Source organism: Volvox carteri (genome assembly GCF_000143455.1).
Source record: "Volvox carteri f. nagariensis unplaced genomic scaffold VOLCAscaffold_70, whole genome shotgun sequence".
Classification (NCBI taxonomy): Eukaryota; Viridiplantae; Chlorophyta; class Chlorophyceae; order Chlamydomonadales; family Volvocaceae; genus Volvox; species Volvox carteri.
The window spans coordinates 522,161-535,685 of NW_003307613.1; the positions used below are offsets into that span (position 1 = coordinate 522,161).

The following is a 13,525-nucleotide window of genomic DNA, read 5'->3' on the forward strand; positions in this document are numbered from 1 at the left end:
GCGGCCTTGTAGCCAGGCGCGGACACGATCATGTCACACGTTGTCGCCTAGTTAGATCCTCCTCCTCGCAAAAGACCCGGGCAAGATCAACACAGGCTAGGGCACGCAGGCGGCGATTCTAAAAGAAGCCTGTATAGCTAGGAATTCCCCTAGAAAGCTAAACTGGTTGGCTCCAGAAATAAGCAAGCGGCATAACCTTTCAACACTTAAGGAACCCACATCCCCGAAAGGCGGTATAGATAAAACAGAACCCGTTCAACACAGTGATGCTCAAGAAACGCCGAGCTGGCACGAAGACAGATTCATGTGAACCGTACACTCAAGGACCAGCGCGCTGCGGTCATTCGGGGGTAGCACATCCGCCGATTCGACCTCGCAGCCGCCACAGTGCAGCAAAATAATGCAGCAAACGATGTATATATATTGATCCCTGGAGGGGCGCAACCCGCCAAATCTTTATAGGTTTGGAGGAATAGATGCAAGTGGAGTACCTCCCTGGTCCTCTAGATGAGTTCGTCGCGGACCCAGACAAGGGAACCTATGTTGGGAACAAGCACACACGCCCACCCACCACCGCGTCAACCTCCCCGCCAGGGTACGCACCCCTGGGAGAGATGGGTAGGGATCCCAGTGAGAGAGATTCGACCGGACGACAGCAGGCTAGCGCCATTATTCCCCCAACCGGAGATTCAGGCAACCATATCACCATTCCGCACAAGAAGCGGCATCAACCAGTAGGTATATCTCCAGGCACAGGACGCCACCAGAGGACGCCAAACAACGCGGAAAATAAAGCAAAGCACAAATGCAAATTCTTTTCTTGTCAATAGCATTAATGCACAGCGAGACTGGCAGCGAACAACTGCCGGAGAGCACACACATTTATCATACCACGAAGTAATGCTCCACCATGAACCTCATACTGAAGGCTGATGACGTCAGGACCAAGCTGTCATCGACATGATTTGCAAACTACCCGCCACACGCCTACAACTCCTCACACCACCATGTAGGACGCTTGCCATGGACCCCGCAACAACAACACAACGGCAAGCGACGGAGAACCGCTTCCGCCAATGCCGCACATGTAAGGCCCGACTTTTCCATTCCATGCACCTGCATGCCTGCATACAGCTAACGTCCTGCGTAGATATGCGAGGATGGCGCCTGCAGGCATTCGCCATCCACATGGCGATATCGCCACCAGCCGCGGCAAACGGGGAGCCCGCTGAAACAGCTTGCAACCAACACCACTACGTGAGGGACGCCAGTTGGCTTCCGCCAGTCACTTGTCCAATCTACTGGCCACGCCTGGGCTACTACGGCTCTACCAAGGAACGCCACTCCAACACGTGCCCTTACTGCCGCCACCTGCTATACCACGGCCTCCATCACACCACTAGCCTACTAGCAAAGAGCATCAACAGCACGATTCGCTGCGGTTCACATCGCAGTCACCTGCCCGCCGTTCTATTCAGCAGGCACAACGTCAAAAAAAAGACACCAAAGGCAAAGAGCAAAACTAGCGAGAGCGCACCGTCCTACTATATGTCCTGACGACACCTCTGGCGAAGGAGCAGCCAGGCCCGCAGACACAATGCATAACTAGACGCAGTCCATCACGTCAAACTGTCCGACAACGCTCCCTCCGAATGCGCCATCCAACCGCATTGGAGAAGCACGAGAGTCCAGGTAGTACCCATAGACCCGCAACATGGCAACCGACTGCCAAACCGCAGATAAAAAAATTTAAGAGCATGACAACAAACACGAGCATTAAGCATGTATCAAGATATCCCACTCCGCCCCTCTGCATCCTTTCCAGCTTCACTAGGTCAAAAGAGGAGCAAGCAAGCGACCCATAAACCCTTCAAACGCTACGCCAAACGATGCCATACGACAACTAAGAATTGGCGTTCGTGTTGGCGGGCTTGAAGAAGGCGTACAGTCGCGGGTACACCACGTCAAAGTAGGCAAACACAGTCTTGAGTGCCAGCTTGCTGCATGGAGCGCCCTCAATCAGGTCACATGTGGGGGTGCCGCCAAAGGCGTACACCCGACCGGACACATACGCCAAATCATCCCTGCAAAATCATCAAAAGGACGTTACGCGGTGGCGGGACCGGGAAGCCCCAGTGAATATGGGTCGAAATGTCGGCGCAGTACAGCTTCTGGCCGCCCTTTGGGAACACAAGAATAAGAATTCGGTTGGGGGAAGTTACTGGATGCTATATGATAGACGGGGTCGGTTCACTGCTAGGTGTGAGCACGAGCCTCGGTTACCTACGGAGCGGCCTACCCCTGCGTTCCAACCAAAGAAAAGAGAGTCCCGAGTGAAAGCGCAGCGCTGCGGCCAGGATCGTGGTCCCCACCTGACTACACAACAGCAACACTGTATAAACAGCGCCGCAACACATCCCAACAGCTCTCACCGAAAGCGGGCCTCCGGCAGCGGCGCCTTCTGCACCCAAATGTCATCCTGCACAATGTACTCTTCCACGTCGTACATCGCCATGAAATTCTGGGTACCGTTGCCCCGCTCTCCACCCGCCACAATAATGCGGCCGCCCGGCAGCGCCTCGATTCCAAAGTCACCGCGTTTCGAAATCATGGGCGCACGCGGGCTCCATTGACCGGTAGCAGGGTTGAAGGCCTGTGATGGCAATGCGAGGCAGGGGAGTGGAGTCGCACCCAGATGGACCTCTAGGGGCCGTGTGGAATTCTGGGAGAGAAGAACCCAGATGGCCATTTGATGTGGGTACCATATCGAGGAGCTAGAAAGAAGTTGATTAGTCCACAGACACCCGCAATCCCATCCTTCGTGGGACGCGAGGTGGTGATGATGAGATGACGACGGTAGAGGTGCGAATCCATGTGGCATCATGGCTTGTCGTGGCAATGCTGGAAGCGTTCACAAGGCTGTGAATCCGGAGCCTACCTACCTCCACAGTGTTGAGGAACTTGTAGCAGTAGACCCAGTTCGCAGTGCAGTTCTGCTTTGTGTTGTTAAACCACTGCGCACCGCCCATCGCATAGATGATGTTGTCAATGGACACGGCTCGACAGTCGCCACTGTGGGGAAGCAAGGGGGAGTCAAGGACGGCACAATGCACAGCGGCGCGCCAGAAACAAGGAACAGGGGGATTCGCGTATCGTCACACACACACACACACACCACTACGTGCACATGCAGGGGAAACTCCTCCACGAAGGTTTGTCCCTCCTCCTAACCTTCCCCTTGTGCCTTACCGCGCGTCCAGCAGGTTGCTTCTGGCGGGGAGCTGCGTGCACACGGCCGGCGCGGAGCCCGCGGCAGTGCTTGGGTCGCAGACCTCCACAGTGGAGAGGCTATTGCCGTCGAGATCATAGCCGCCAAACACATACACCTTGCGAGCCAAAGGAGAGCGCAGCGGAACCGAGACTAAGTCAACAATGTGACCCTGCTTGCGCAAAGACTGTGTATCCAGACAAGACGCAAGTCCCAAGTCGCATCCAAACTGCCATTGTGTTGCATGAGCTCGCTGCCGTCACGCAGCGGCGGAAACCGAGCAAGTTGACTGTCCTGCCACCCATGTCGCCATCCCCAAAATTCCTCTGTTAAGGACAGGTCCACACGGACTCAAATGCCCTGCGGGGCTCACCAACTCCTATGGAGGCGATACATACATACATGCGCACCATCTGAGGAGCACCACCGGGTCCGCTGGGCCCAGGCAGACCGACGCACCTTTCCGTTAGCGGCGGCCCCACACGGGTCTACTCGGGGTGTCTGCAGCTGACCAATGGGGCTCCAGCTGTTGCCGGAAATGTTGTACACAAACACCGTGTTAGTTGGTGTGCCCTTCTCCACGTCGCTGCTACCGCCCATGACGTAGATTTGGCCGTTGAGCTGCGCGTAGGCGAAGCGGTACCTGCGTATTTTTGCCAGGGGGCGGGTAAGCTTGCGGACAGGGGCGGAAGGGGTGCCCGGGAGGCGCATGTGTGTTTCGCGCCCTTGTTCCCTGTGTGCATCAGGTCTTGTTGACGCCATGGCCTCCCCACAGGCCATGGCGTCCACCCCACAGGGCCTGACAGCCGAGTGACCTAACGAATCTGCCGTACCTGGCCTCCGGCAGCGGCTTCATCTCGTACATTAACCCCGTTTCTGTGTCGTACTGGACGACAGAGCGAAGCACCGTGGCGTTGGATCCGTTAAACGCGGTCAATCCCCCGATCAGGTACGCGTACTTCTGGTACGAGATGACCTGCACAAATATTGCATAGATACCATTGCGGTGGAAAAATATGAGTGAAAGCCATAGCCACGTTGGTATTGCATGTTGTTGGGGATTTGGGGGTCTCGACCGTGGGTTGACACGCACAGTGGTAGGTTCGTTAGGGCACATGCAAACTTCGAGTGAACAAACTAAAGAGACAATAGTTAGCTAGTCTTAGTTTTAAAACGACGCACCGGCAGTGCATATCGGCAGTGTGATTAGACTGCCTGATAGGGTCAGGAATTCATGCCTCGACTGGGTGGCCGTTACGCGGTTCTCCTAAGATGGAGCTATCGGCCATACTGCCCTCAGCCCCTTCCCCTGAAGCGCTAGGCAAGATAATCCCATTCGTCTTACCCCATGATCGCTACGCGCATGAATCATGTCTGCGGCCGGGCTCCAGTAGCCGAGACCGGTGCCCAGGGAGAACACTGAGTATCCAGCAGGCGCGGTTTTGGGGTCGGAAACCAGAACGGCGTCTGAGATGTGAATGGAGCGAACACGGGCCGTAGCATAGCCTCCAAGGATGAAAGCAATCACCGCGACAGCGGTGAGCAACAGGAAGTAGAAAATTGCGCACGCCTTGCTAAGCGCTTGGAGGACTGAAGAGCTTGAGCGGTTTGTAGGCTTAGCAGCATATTGTGCCCCTTGCACGGTGCCGTCTAAGCTGTTGAACTGGGGCTGCTCAGCCCCATTGTAGTAAGTGGCCATTAGCGCGGCTGTCGAGGCGGCCTTCGGCGGCGGTTGTCGCTGTCCAGCCTTGTCTTAGTATGTGTAGAAAGTCTCCAGTTTACGCAAACAATTGGTTATGGAGAGGAGAGGCTTGTTTATATGTGAAAACCACACCTTGAAGTACGGAAATATGGCTTGCATCGACATAAATATCGAATGCATCATACACGTGCTGGACGTTCATCAATAAAAAATACGCACAACTTCGCACAGGAGTGAACCTCGAGCTGTCAGCAGCCCTACCTTAACTCGATACTATCCCGGCGAACTGCTTCCAATCTCCCCCATCAACAATCGCGTGTGATAATTGCCTCCACCTCTGCGCCGTGATCCTATTTACATCGCTAACCTAGCCCTCTATCTTCCGTCACTGCCGTTCTGGGCCTTGCAAGATCACAAGGTCGTGTCGTGGTTTAAATATTTGAAACCGAAACATGATAACACGGCCAACGCCACGAATTCCCGGCAAGAACGGAGAATCAATATCTCAGGCCGAGTGATAGTGATGGTGCCCAGGGAAAGGCGTGACGCCCGTCGGCGCGTGACAGCCCAAAAGACCTGAAGCTTTTTGCCGCGGACGCTGAGTTGTACTGCGCCATCCATTAATAGGAGAAAAGGGACACAGGCCGTCCTGGCGGGCAGCGGGCATTTTTTTCCATCCGGTCAAGCTGTCCCGACCGCTCCACACGGTCTCTGTGGGGCCCTGCACCAAGCCATCAAGGGGGGCCCACTCACATTATGTCCACGATTGGATGTCGAACATGCCTGCAGCTGAGATCTAGTACACGTACTTTCACAATTTCCCTGGTTTGGAGTCCATTAAGACTCGACAGCTTACGCCGTCGCATCTTCAGGTTGGACAGTTAGGTGCGAAGTGGGCACAGATCTCTTGTCACGGAAGTCCTAAGACCACACGTCACCATAAGCGTTGATGTTCTCGCATAGTCCACGTCTTCATTCACCTTAGACGCCCCCATGCCTTCGGCGTTATGGGGCTTTTGGTTTGCAAATAGCCTCTGCACAAGTCTCAACGGAGCGTAACAAACCCCAGTATTATGAAGCTCCCCATGCACTTCCGTGAAAACATGTAAGATACAGAATGCATACGGGAGCGCCTTGGGCACAGAGCTGTGTCATGCTTTGTGCTAATGTCTGAAGGGTCTTGCCATGATTACGACTTGGGGCCGAAGTCGCTTGAGTGCCCCCGTCATTCCCCTGCGCTTTCACGGCATTCACTGATAAGGTCGGTGCCACATCACGCGAAGCATACGATCCATGAGCTTGGAGCAGCAACCAGGCCGAGATTCGTGAAGGTAAAAACGAATAAAGGTCGATAACGATATAGGCTAATTATCGCGCAGGGTTTGCCGTATCTTCAAACCTGAGTATCCGTACAAGTTCTGCCCGCCCACGCTGAATGTGTGCTCAGACTGTTTCAATAATGCGTGCTGCGTATAAAGCGTTAATCATTTCTCACATTCAACTTAAAGTGTCGACTAGCTCTTTAATGCCTGGAATGCTATGCCGGGCGGCCTGAGTTGTCCTTGATGCTCGTAACCTAGACGGGCTTTGATCAATTTGCTAAGCCTCAGTAAGTAATATGGGCACAGATCACGACGAACCACACGACCGCGAGAGGAGCTCACGGAAGCACAAGGAGAAAGAAAAGAAGGAGAAGAAAGAGAAGAAGGAAAAACGGGAAAAAAAGGGTCGTAAAAAAGATAAGCCGGAGTCCTCGCAGCCTGCTTTTGAGGCCGATGCAGACGGCGCAAAAGTAAACGATGGCGATTCTCCAACTAACTTGCCATCACCACCTCACATCCGTGACATCAAGGATCGTGCAAGGCGTGGCGGAAGCCCGAGCCGCAGCCGGAGTCGCAGCAGGACACGTCGCGGAAGTCCCGCGCGAGGGGACAAGAAGTCCCAGCCCCAGCAGCGCGACAAGACCAGCCCGCCTCGTGGAAGGAGCGTGAGCCCGGATCCCGAGCGCAAGTACCGAGGCGGGCGTCGTAGCAAGAGCCCGGAGGACAGCCGACGCGGCGGGGACAAAAGCCCGCACCGCGGTGATGATATTGGCAACGGCAAACGCCGCAGCCGCAGTCCGGCCGGCCGCAGTACGCGTCGAGTGGATCGCAGCCGCAGCAAAAGCCGCAGCCCGCAAGCCAGACGGCGTGTGGGCAGCAGCCCTGATGCCAAGCTGCTGCGTCCGACTGCCGCCCGCCGCAGTCGCAGCCGGGAACGAGGGAGGGACCGGGACCGCAAGGAGGCGCGGCCTGGACGAGCCAGCCCCGGCGCGGCACCGAAAGGCGCCTATGCGAGCCGCAGCCGCAGCCCTGGTCGTGGTGCAAAGCGCCATGTTAGCCATAGCCGCAGCCGGAGCCCCCAGCGGGGTCAGAAGCGCCGAAGCAGGAGCCGTAGCCAGAGCCGGGGGCCGGGACGACAGGGGGCCGCCAGCAGAAGCCGCAGCCGGGGCCGGGCGCGCAGTCCGGAGAGCAAGCGTGCGCGGAGCAGCAGTCCGGGCAGACGAAAAGAGCGGCCCCGTCGGGAACGAGACCGTGAGCACGACAAGGACCGGGAAAGGGACCGAGATCGTCGGAATAAAGATCGTGGTGATCGGGAGCGCGACAAGGACCGGGGGGCTGATAAAGAGGAGGTCGAGGAGGAAGTTGGTCGGCGGAGCAATGGGGATCCTTCTGCGCGTCTGGCTGCCGCGGCAGTAGCGTCACAGGGCGAGGGTGATGGCAGCCCCGCCGGTGACGTTGCGGCGGCCGATGAGGAGAGGACGGGCGGCGGTAGCGGCAGCTCAGCACCCAGCGGAGGCGACGGCAGCGACGCGGCACCTATGGAGGAGGGCGACGGCGGCGGCGGCGGCGGCGGCGGCGACGACAGCAACATGCGCCGCGGCACAGCGGTTGCTGAAGTTGGGGCCACAGGCCACCATGGCCCTGCTGACGACGATGACGGTGGCGGGCATTGTGGCAGTCCTGAACCTATGGACGCTGAGGCACCAGTCGTTGACAACAACGCGAATGCGGCCGCAGAAGGCAGCAACGGCGGCGGTGTGGCGGCTCCAGGGGAAGACGAGGACGAGCTGCTACCTCCGCCGCCGTCCCAACAGTTGCGGCATGGCCACGGGCCGGAGCTGCCACCTCACGTGGAGGACCAAGTGCAGGGGGCGCTGGAAGACGTGTACTTTCAGTCGGAACAGTACGGCGTTCCGGAAATCACGTCCGTTCCGGGAGAGCTGGTGGTCATGTCAGCAGCGGAGGCGGAGACGGAGGCTAAGCCGTCGCAGAAGCGTTCACGCTGGTCGCAGCCCGTCAATGCCATTCCATCCGGGCTGCCACCGCCGCCGCCGGTGCCAGCGGGCGGGCTGCCCCCAGGGGCTTTGGTTGCGGGGCCTACCGCCGTTGCTGCCTCCGACGTCAACGCCCACGCCACGATGGCTGAGATCGACATAAGCCGCATGACTAACTGGGAGATCCAACAACAGTTGGACTTCCTGCGGCAGGATGCGGCCGCGCAAACCGCCGCCGCCACTGCCGCCACGCTGATTGCGCGCGCTGGCGGAGGCGCCGGCCTGCGAAATGTCGCCCCTGGCACCGCGCCCGGCGAGCTGCCGCTGTCGTCAAAAGCTAAGGAGCAACAGCGGCGGGAGCGGCAGCGGAAGCTACAGGAAGAGCTTCGGAGGCGGCAGGCGGAGGCAGCAGCGCAACCGGTGACTGTGGACTCGCTTTTTGATGCTGACCTGGCGGCGGCGCAGCGTCTCTCTATTGCAAAAGCCGCCGCCGCGGCAGCGGCAGCAGCGCCGACGGAGGCGGCGGCGGCGCTGGCGGCCGCCGTCGCGGCGGCAGAGGCGGAGGCCGCCCTGGGCGGCGGCAAGGCCAACGTTGCTGCAAACGCCGCCGCCAAAGGCGGCAAGAGCGACGGCGGATCTGGCCCTGCTGCTACGACTGCAGCTATTGCAGCGGCAGGGGGCCCTGAAAGCGAGGAGAAGAAGAAGGGCTTCATGCTAATCCGCAAGAACAACTTGCTGCCTGCCCGACGGGCGGTGTTCAACCCGGCCAGCAAGACGCTGGCGGCGGCGGCGGCCAAGGCGGAGGAGGAGGCGGCGGCCAAGGCGGCGCTGCTGGCGGCGGCAGCAGCCAAAAGTAAGCAGCTCTTCCAATATAATGGTTTCCGCCGAGACATGGAAAGAAGCTAAAACAACCTCGTTAGCAAGCCATCGATATGGCTATATCGGGGTCTTGCAGCCGGAAGATCCCAGTGTGATCTTCAGACGAAATATAGCCGTGCGCGCTAACGCATTTCATAACACGCGCTGACGATTAAGAAATGGCATTAGGCATTAGGATGTTTCCGAGCTCCGGCGCCCCAACACCCAATACCTCCTCCTACCTGCTCCGGTCCTGGTGCCGTGTGATTGCTCCGGTTGCCCCTGCCCCTGCGCCCGGGGACCACGGTTCCCCTCTTTCCCCCCTTTGCAGCGGCCGCCGCGGAGGCCGCCTTTATGGAGTCCATGGTAGAGGAGTTCATGGCCTCTACCAGGAAAGCCGACGAGGCCGGTCGTACAGCAGCGCCATCAGCCGCGGCGACGGCTGACGCCGCCGCCGCTGCAGCGGGGGCCGGTGAGGAGGACAAGGAGTACGAGATCGGAATTGACGAGGAGGACGACGGTGCGCCGCCTCCGCCACCGCCGCCACCACCTCCACCTGCGCCTGGGGGGGTAAGTGCGAGGGCCCGCCCTTGCGGCAGTGTTGAGGGGGTGTAGGGCTCCGAGCTCCCCCTCCCTCCGGGGGATGCGGCCCCACAGGGTTGCACCGTGCTGTGTGGGTGGGTGGGCAGTGTTCGAATATTGTGGTCCTGAGGGCGCCTCCGCCTGAAGCCCACCTATGGCATTTTCCCACTCGCATTCCTATTCGTATTTCCCTTGTATCCCTGTAAAGTGATTGTCCGATTGGGTAGCCCCCTGGCCCGACTGCTGCTTGGCTCCCCAAAATGATTTGCAGTCACAAGTTCGAGACACTGTTGTGCAGCCCATTCAGCTTATTCGTGCTTTATGCTCCCTTTCCTCTGCCTGCCTGCCTGCCTGTCCCACTTCCTTAGACGTTGTCTCGTCTAAACCTTGTCTCATGTACAATCTTATGATGCCGCCCTCCCGTGAGCAGGCGCCGCCAGCACCGCACTGGCCGCCACCTCAGCAGCCGTACGCAAGTGCGCCGCCGCCACCACAGCCCCAGTCTGGGCCCTACCCGCCATCGCAGCCCCCGCCGCCACAATACATGCCCTACCCGCCACCGCAGTCGCAGCATCCGCCGCCACCGTATGGCATGCCACCTCCGTACGGCATGCCGCCACCGGCACCGGGGCCTCCGCACGGATATCCCCCGCAGTATTCGCCGTACGGCCCCCGACCGCCGGCCCCGCTGCCGGGCGTCCCGCCGCCACGTCCGCCGCCCGGCGGGCCGCCACCGCCGGGACAGCACTACGGTCAACCCTTGCCGCCGCCCGGGCAACCGCTGATGCATCACCCCGGGCCATCGGGCCCACCGCCACCGCCTTGGGCAGCGCCCGGGGGCGGCCCACCGCCGCATCAGCACCAGCAGCATCAGCAGCATCAGGGCCCAGGAGGGCTTCACCCCTTCGGTCCCATGGGGCAGTTCCGACCCATGGGGCCGTCCGGAGCAGGGCCGCCACCACCGGACGGCCCACATGGCCCACACCAGCATTTCCCGCAGCGCCCGCCGCCTCCGCAGGGCCCCGGGTTCCCACTTGGGGGGGGTCCACCACCACCGCCTCCACCCAGGACCATGCACCCCGGTGGCCAGCCACCCTTGCAGCAACAGCCGCCATCGCACCAGCCACCACCACAGCAACCGTATTCTCAGGCACAGCCGCCCCCGCAGCAGCAGCAATATCCTCCGGCGGAGCAGCAGCAGCAGCTCCCCCCCCCTCCGGACCAGTTGCAGCAGCATCTGCCACAGCAGCAGGAGGGCTTACAAATTGCACCTCAGGGCCAGCAGCAGCAGCAGCAGCTGGTGCAGCAGCAGAGCTCCAAGGCCTTGGAGAGCCCAGCGGCTGGCACACCCGGCGGCGGCCCGCCGCTGCCGCCTTGGGCGAGTGCGCCTCCGCCGCCGCCACCCCCGCCGAAGGCACAACCCCTGGAGCCTGCGCAGCAGCAGCAAGGCCTGCCCCAGCAACAGCCGCACCATTGGCCGTTGCCGCCACCGCAGCAGCAGCAGCAGCAGCAACCATTACCACCACTGCAGCAGCAGCCACAGGGGGGTCCCATGGGTCATGCACCACCACCGCAGCCGCCAGCACCGCTCCAGCACCGCCAGCCCCAACAGCAGCCACAGCAGCAGCAAACGCATCCGGCAATGATGAGGGCTCCGGGACCCCACGGTGGGGCCCCTCCGCCGCCGCCGCCGCCAGTGGGCAGCGGACCCGGCATGATGAGCAATATGGGTCCGATTACCGGTGGTGGTGGTGGTGGCGGTGGCGGTGGCGGCGGAGCCATGGGAGTCATGGGAACCATGTTCAGCGGCGGCGGCGGCGGCAGCGGTATCAACATGGCCGCCGCTGCACCTCCGCCCGACCTGATTGGCCTCGTGCCGCCGCCGCCACCGCCAAGGGTCGCACCGGGCATCGATGCGGGGCGGACTTAGGTGGCGAGGTCGGTCAGGAGGCCGCATGCGCAAGATGTCCATCCTCTTACGCACTTGCAGTATGACCGCCCTCTCCACACTACGAATATGAGTTACGTTCTGCTGGGAACGGCCAGTGCGTGTTGCCCGTCCTTGGTCTACTGCCACCGCCACCGCCACCTCTCCGGAGATACCGCGGGCGGCGATGCGAGGTTGACAACTCACGGTGCCTCTTTAACACCCCAGGTGTGATCGGTTTGTCCAGGCGAGTTCGTTGCTCGGTTGGAATGCGTTGTACAGATGCTCGTGGCAGCGGGCTGTGCGCCACAAAGCGACTGAGCATGAACAGGCGCGCGCGCGGGCGGGCGATGTGGCGATGAGGGTCGTAGTGGACGGGGTTGGAGGTTAGGGTGCTGGTCTTGTGACCGTGTGCGCTCGGCTACTCGCTTCGGGAAGTCTATAAGGGGGTAGGGCCAGGGTACGGTGCTGGGACGTGAGGGTGGGTACGTGGTATGTGTGCCCTGTGGCGAGCGGTTTAGTCGACTGGTTGACTGTGCGGCTGCCCATCCCCCTTTCGGGTGTGGGAGTGGGAGAATGGGCGCGACGCGAGTGACGGATGTGGCAGCTGCGGGAGGCGAGGTGCAGGTCCCCGTGGGGGTTAAGGCGGGGGGGGCTGGGGGGGAGGGGTCGATGGGTGCGGAGGAGGGGGAAGGGGGAAGCGGAGGAGGAACCTGCAGGATGGACGACAGCCAGGGGTAGGAAAGGAGGTTGCCTGGGCTGCGGCAGAAGTCACAATTGGGTTGGGTTGTCGGACGCGCCGTGTACCGGGAGTCCTTCTCACCGGTCCTGGATGCGAATGTAGGGGTGATGGTGCTCAGAAGTTGCGGACCTGGGGGCGGTGGCCGTTTGAGCAGATGGGGTTGCTGCAGGGCGGCTGGTGAGGTTGCGGGGCGGTGCACGAATGTGCTCGGGGCCCAGCCGGGCATTTCAGGAGGAGAGGTGCCATCAGGTTGACCGGCTGGGGAGGCTGCAGCCTTCATCACCATCGCCCGCAGGACTCTCACACGGCACACGGGCGCGGGCGCACGGGTAACGGACATACATACCTTCTGTGCGGGGGAAGTCCTGCGTGGTTGCTGCTCTGTGGTTGCTGTTGTCAAAGGGCAGGGAGCTGGCCACGGCGCGCTGGCGTTGGCACGATACCCGTCTGAAGCCAGAGGCAGCCGTCGCGGCGGCGGATGGTAAGGTGGTCATCAGCCTGAGGGAAGTCACGATAGCTGTTCACTAGCAGGGGCAGGGGGCTTGTCGCCTCGGTGTGTAGGGGGAAGAAGCATCTGTCCGGCCTGTGCTGACAGATCACATACATAGGGCCGCACCGGACATAGGCGGAGGGGACTGTTCAGACGGGGATGTCCTTGTCGACCTCGAGGTGCATGGTGCTGGCGGTGAAGGTGCAGAGCTAGGATGCGGGTCAGTCGGCTGGTGGCTGCTCTGTCTGCCTGTGCTTACTTCTACATTCCTGGATCGAGTCATTTGTCGGGGCCAGGGACCTATCGGGGGCTTCGTTGCGAGACGTCCGTGCTTGCGCGTCAGGCCAGAAGCCGCCTTTTGGCCAAAGGCCTCGTTGTTCAATTGCGGTTGCCGGCTAATATTCTTTTGGTCAATCGGACCGGACACAGGAGGCATATGGGCAATTTCCATGAACAAGCGACGTGGCTGGAATGCAAAGCGCAAAACGACGTGCACGCTCGTGTGTGTATGTGTGTGTGTATGTGTGTGTGTATGTGTGTGTGTATGTGTGTGTGTATGTGTGTGTGTATGTGTGTGTGTATGTGTGTGTGTTGTCCTGCTTGCCGTTCCCCGGTTCGTGCTGAGGCACAGGGAAGTGTC

At 60.4% G+C, this 13,525-nt stretch overlaps 2 protein-coding genes across 2 annotated transcripts; one reads left to right on the forward strand and one right to left on the reverse strand.

Annotated features, from left to right (window-relative positions):
- Nucleotides 1-1,903: 1,903 nt before the first annotated feature.
- On the reverse strand, nt 1,904-5,299 carry VOLCADRAFT_107594 (uncharacterized protein; the record flags this gene model as incomplete). Its single annotated transcript, XM_002957211.1, has 8 exons — nt 5,232-5,299; nt 4,614-5,039; nt 4,102-4,244; nt 3,728-3,911; nt 3,250-3,386; nt 2,943-3,072; nt 2,433-2,653; nt 1,904-2,084 (listed from the first exon to the last, which is right to left on the reverse strand). The coding sequence occupies exons 2-8, from the start codon at nt 4,965-4,967 to the stop codon at nt 1,904-1,906; spliced, it is 1,350 nt and encodes a 449-aa protein (XP_002957257.1). The 5' UTR covers nt 4,968-5,039; nt 5,232-5,299.
- A 1,289-nt stretch (nt 5,300-6,588) lies between these two features.
- Nucleotides 6,589-11,656, forward strand: VOLCADRAFT_98314 (uncharacterized protein; the record flags this gene model as incomplete). Its single annotated transcript, XM_002957168.1, has 6 exons — nt 6,589-7,741; nt 8,030-9,139; nt 9,476-9,714; nt 9,802-9,825; nt 10,157-11,108; nt 11,424-11,656. The coding sequence occupies 6 exons, from the start codon at nt 6,589-6,591 to the stop codon at nt 11,654-11,656; spliced, it is 3,711 nt and encodes a 1,236-aa protein (XP_002957214.1).
- Between the last annotated feature and the right edge of the window lie 1,869 nt (nt 11,657-13,525).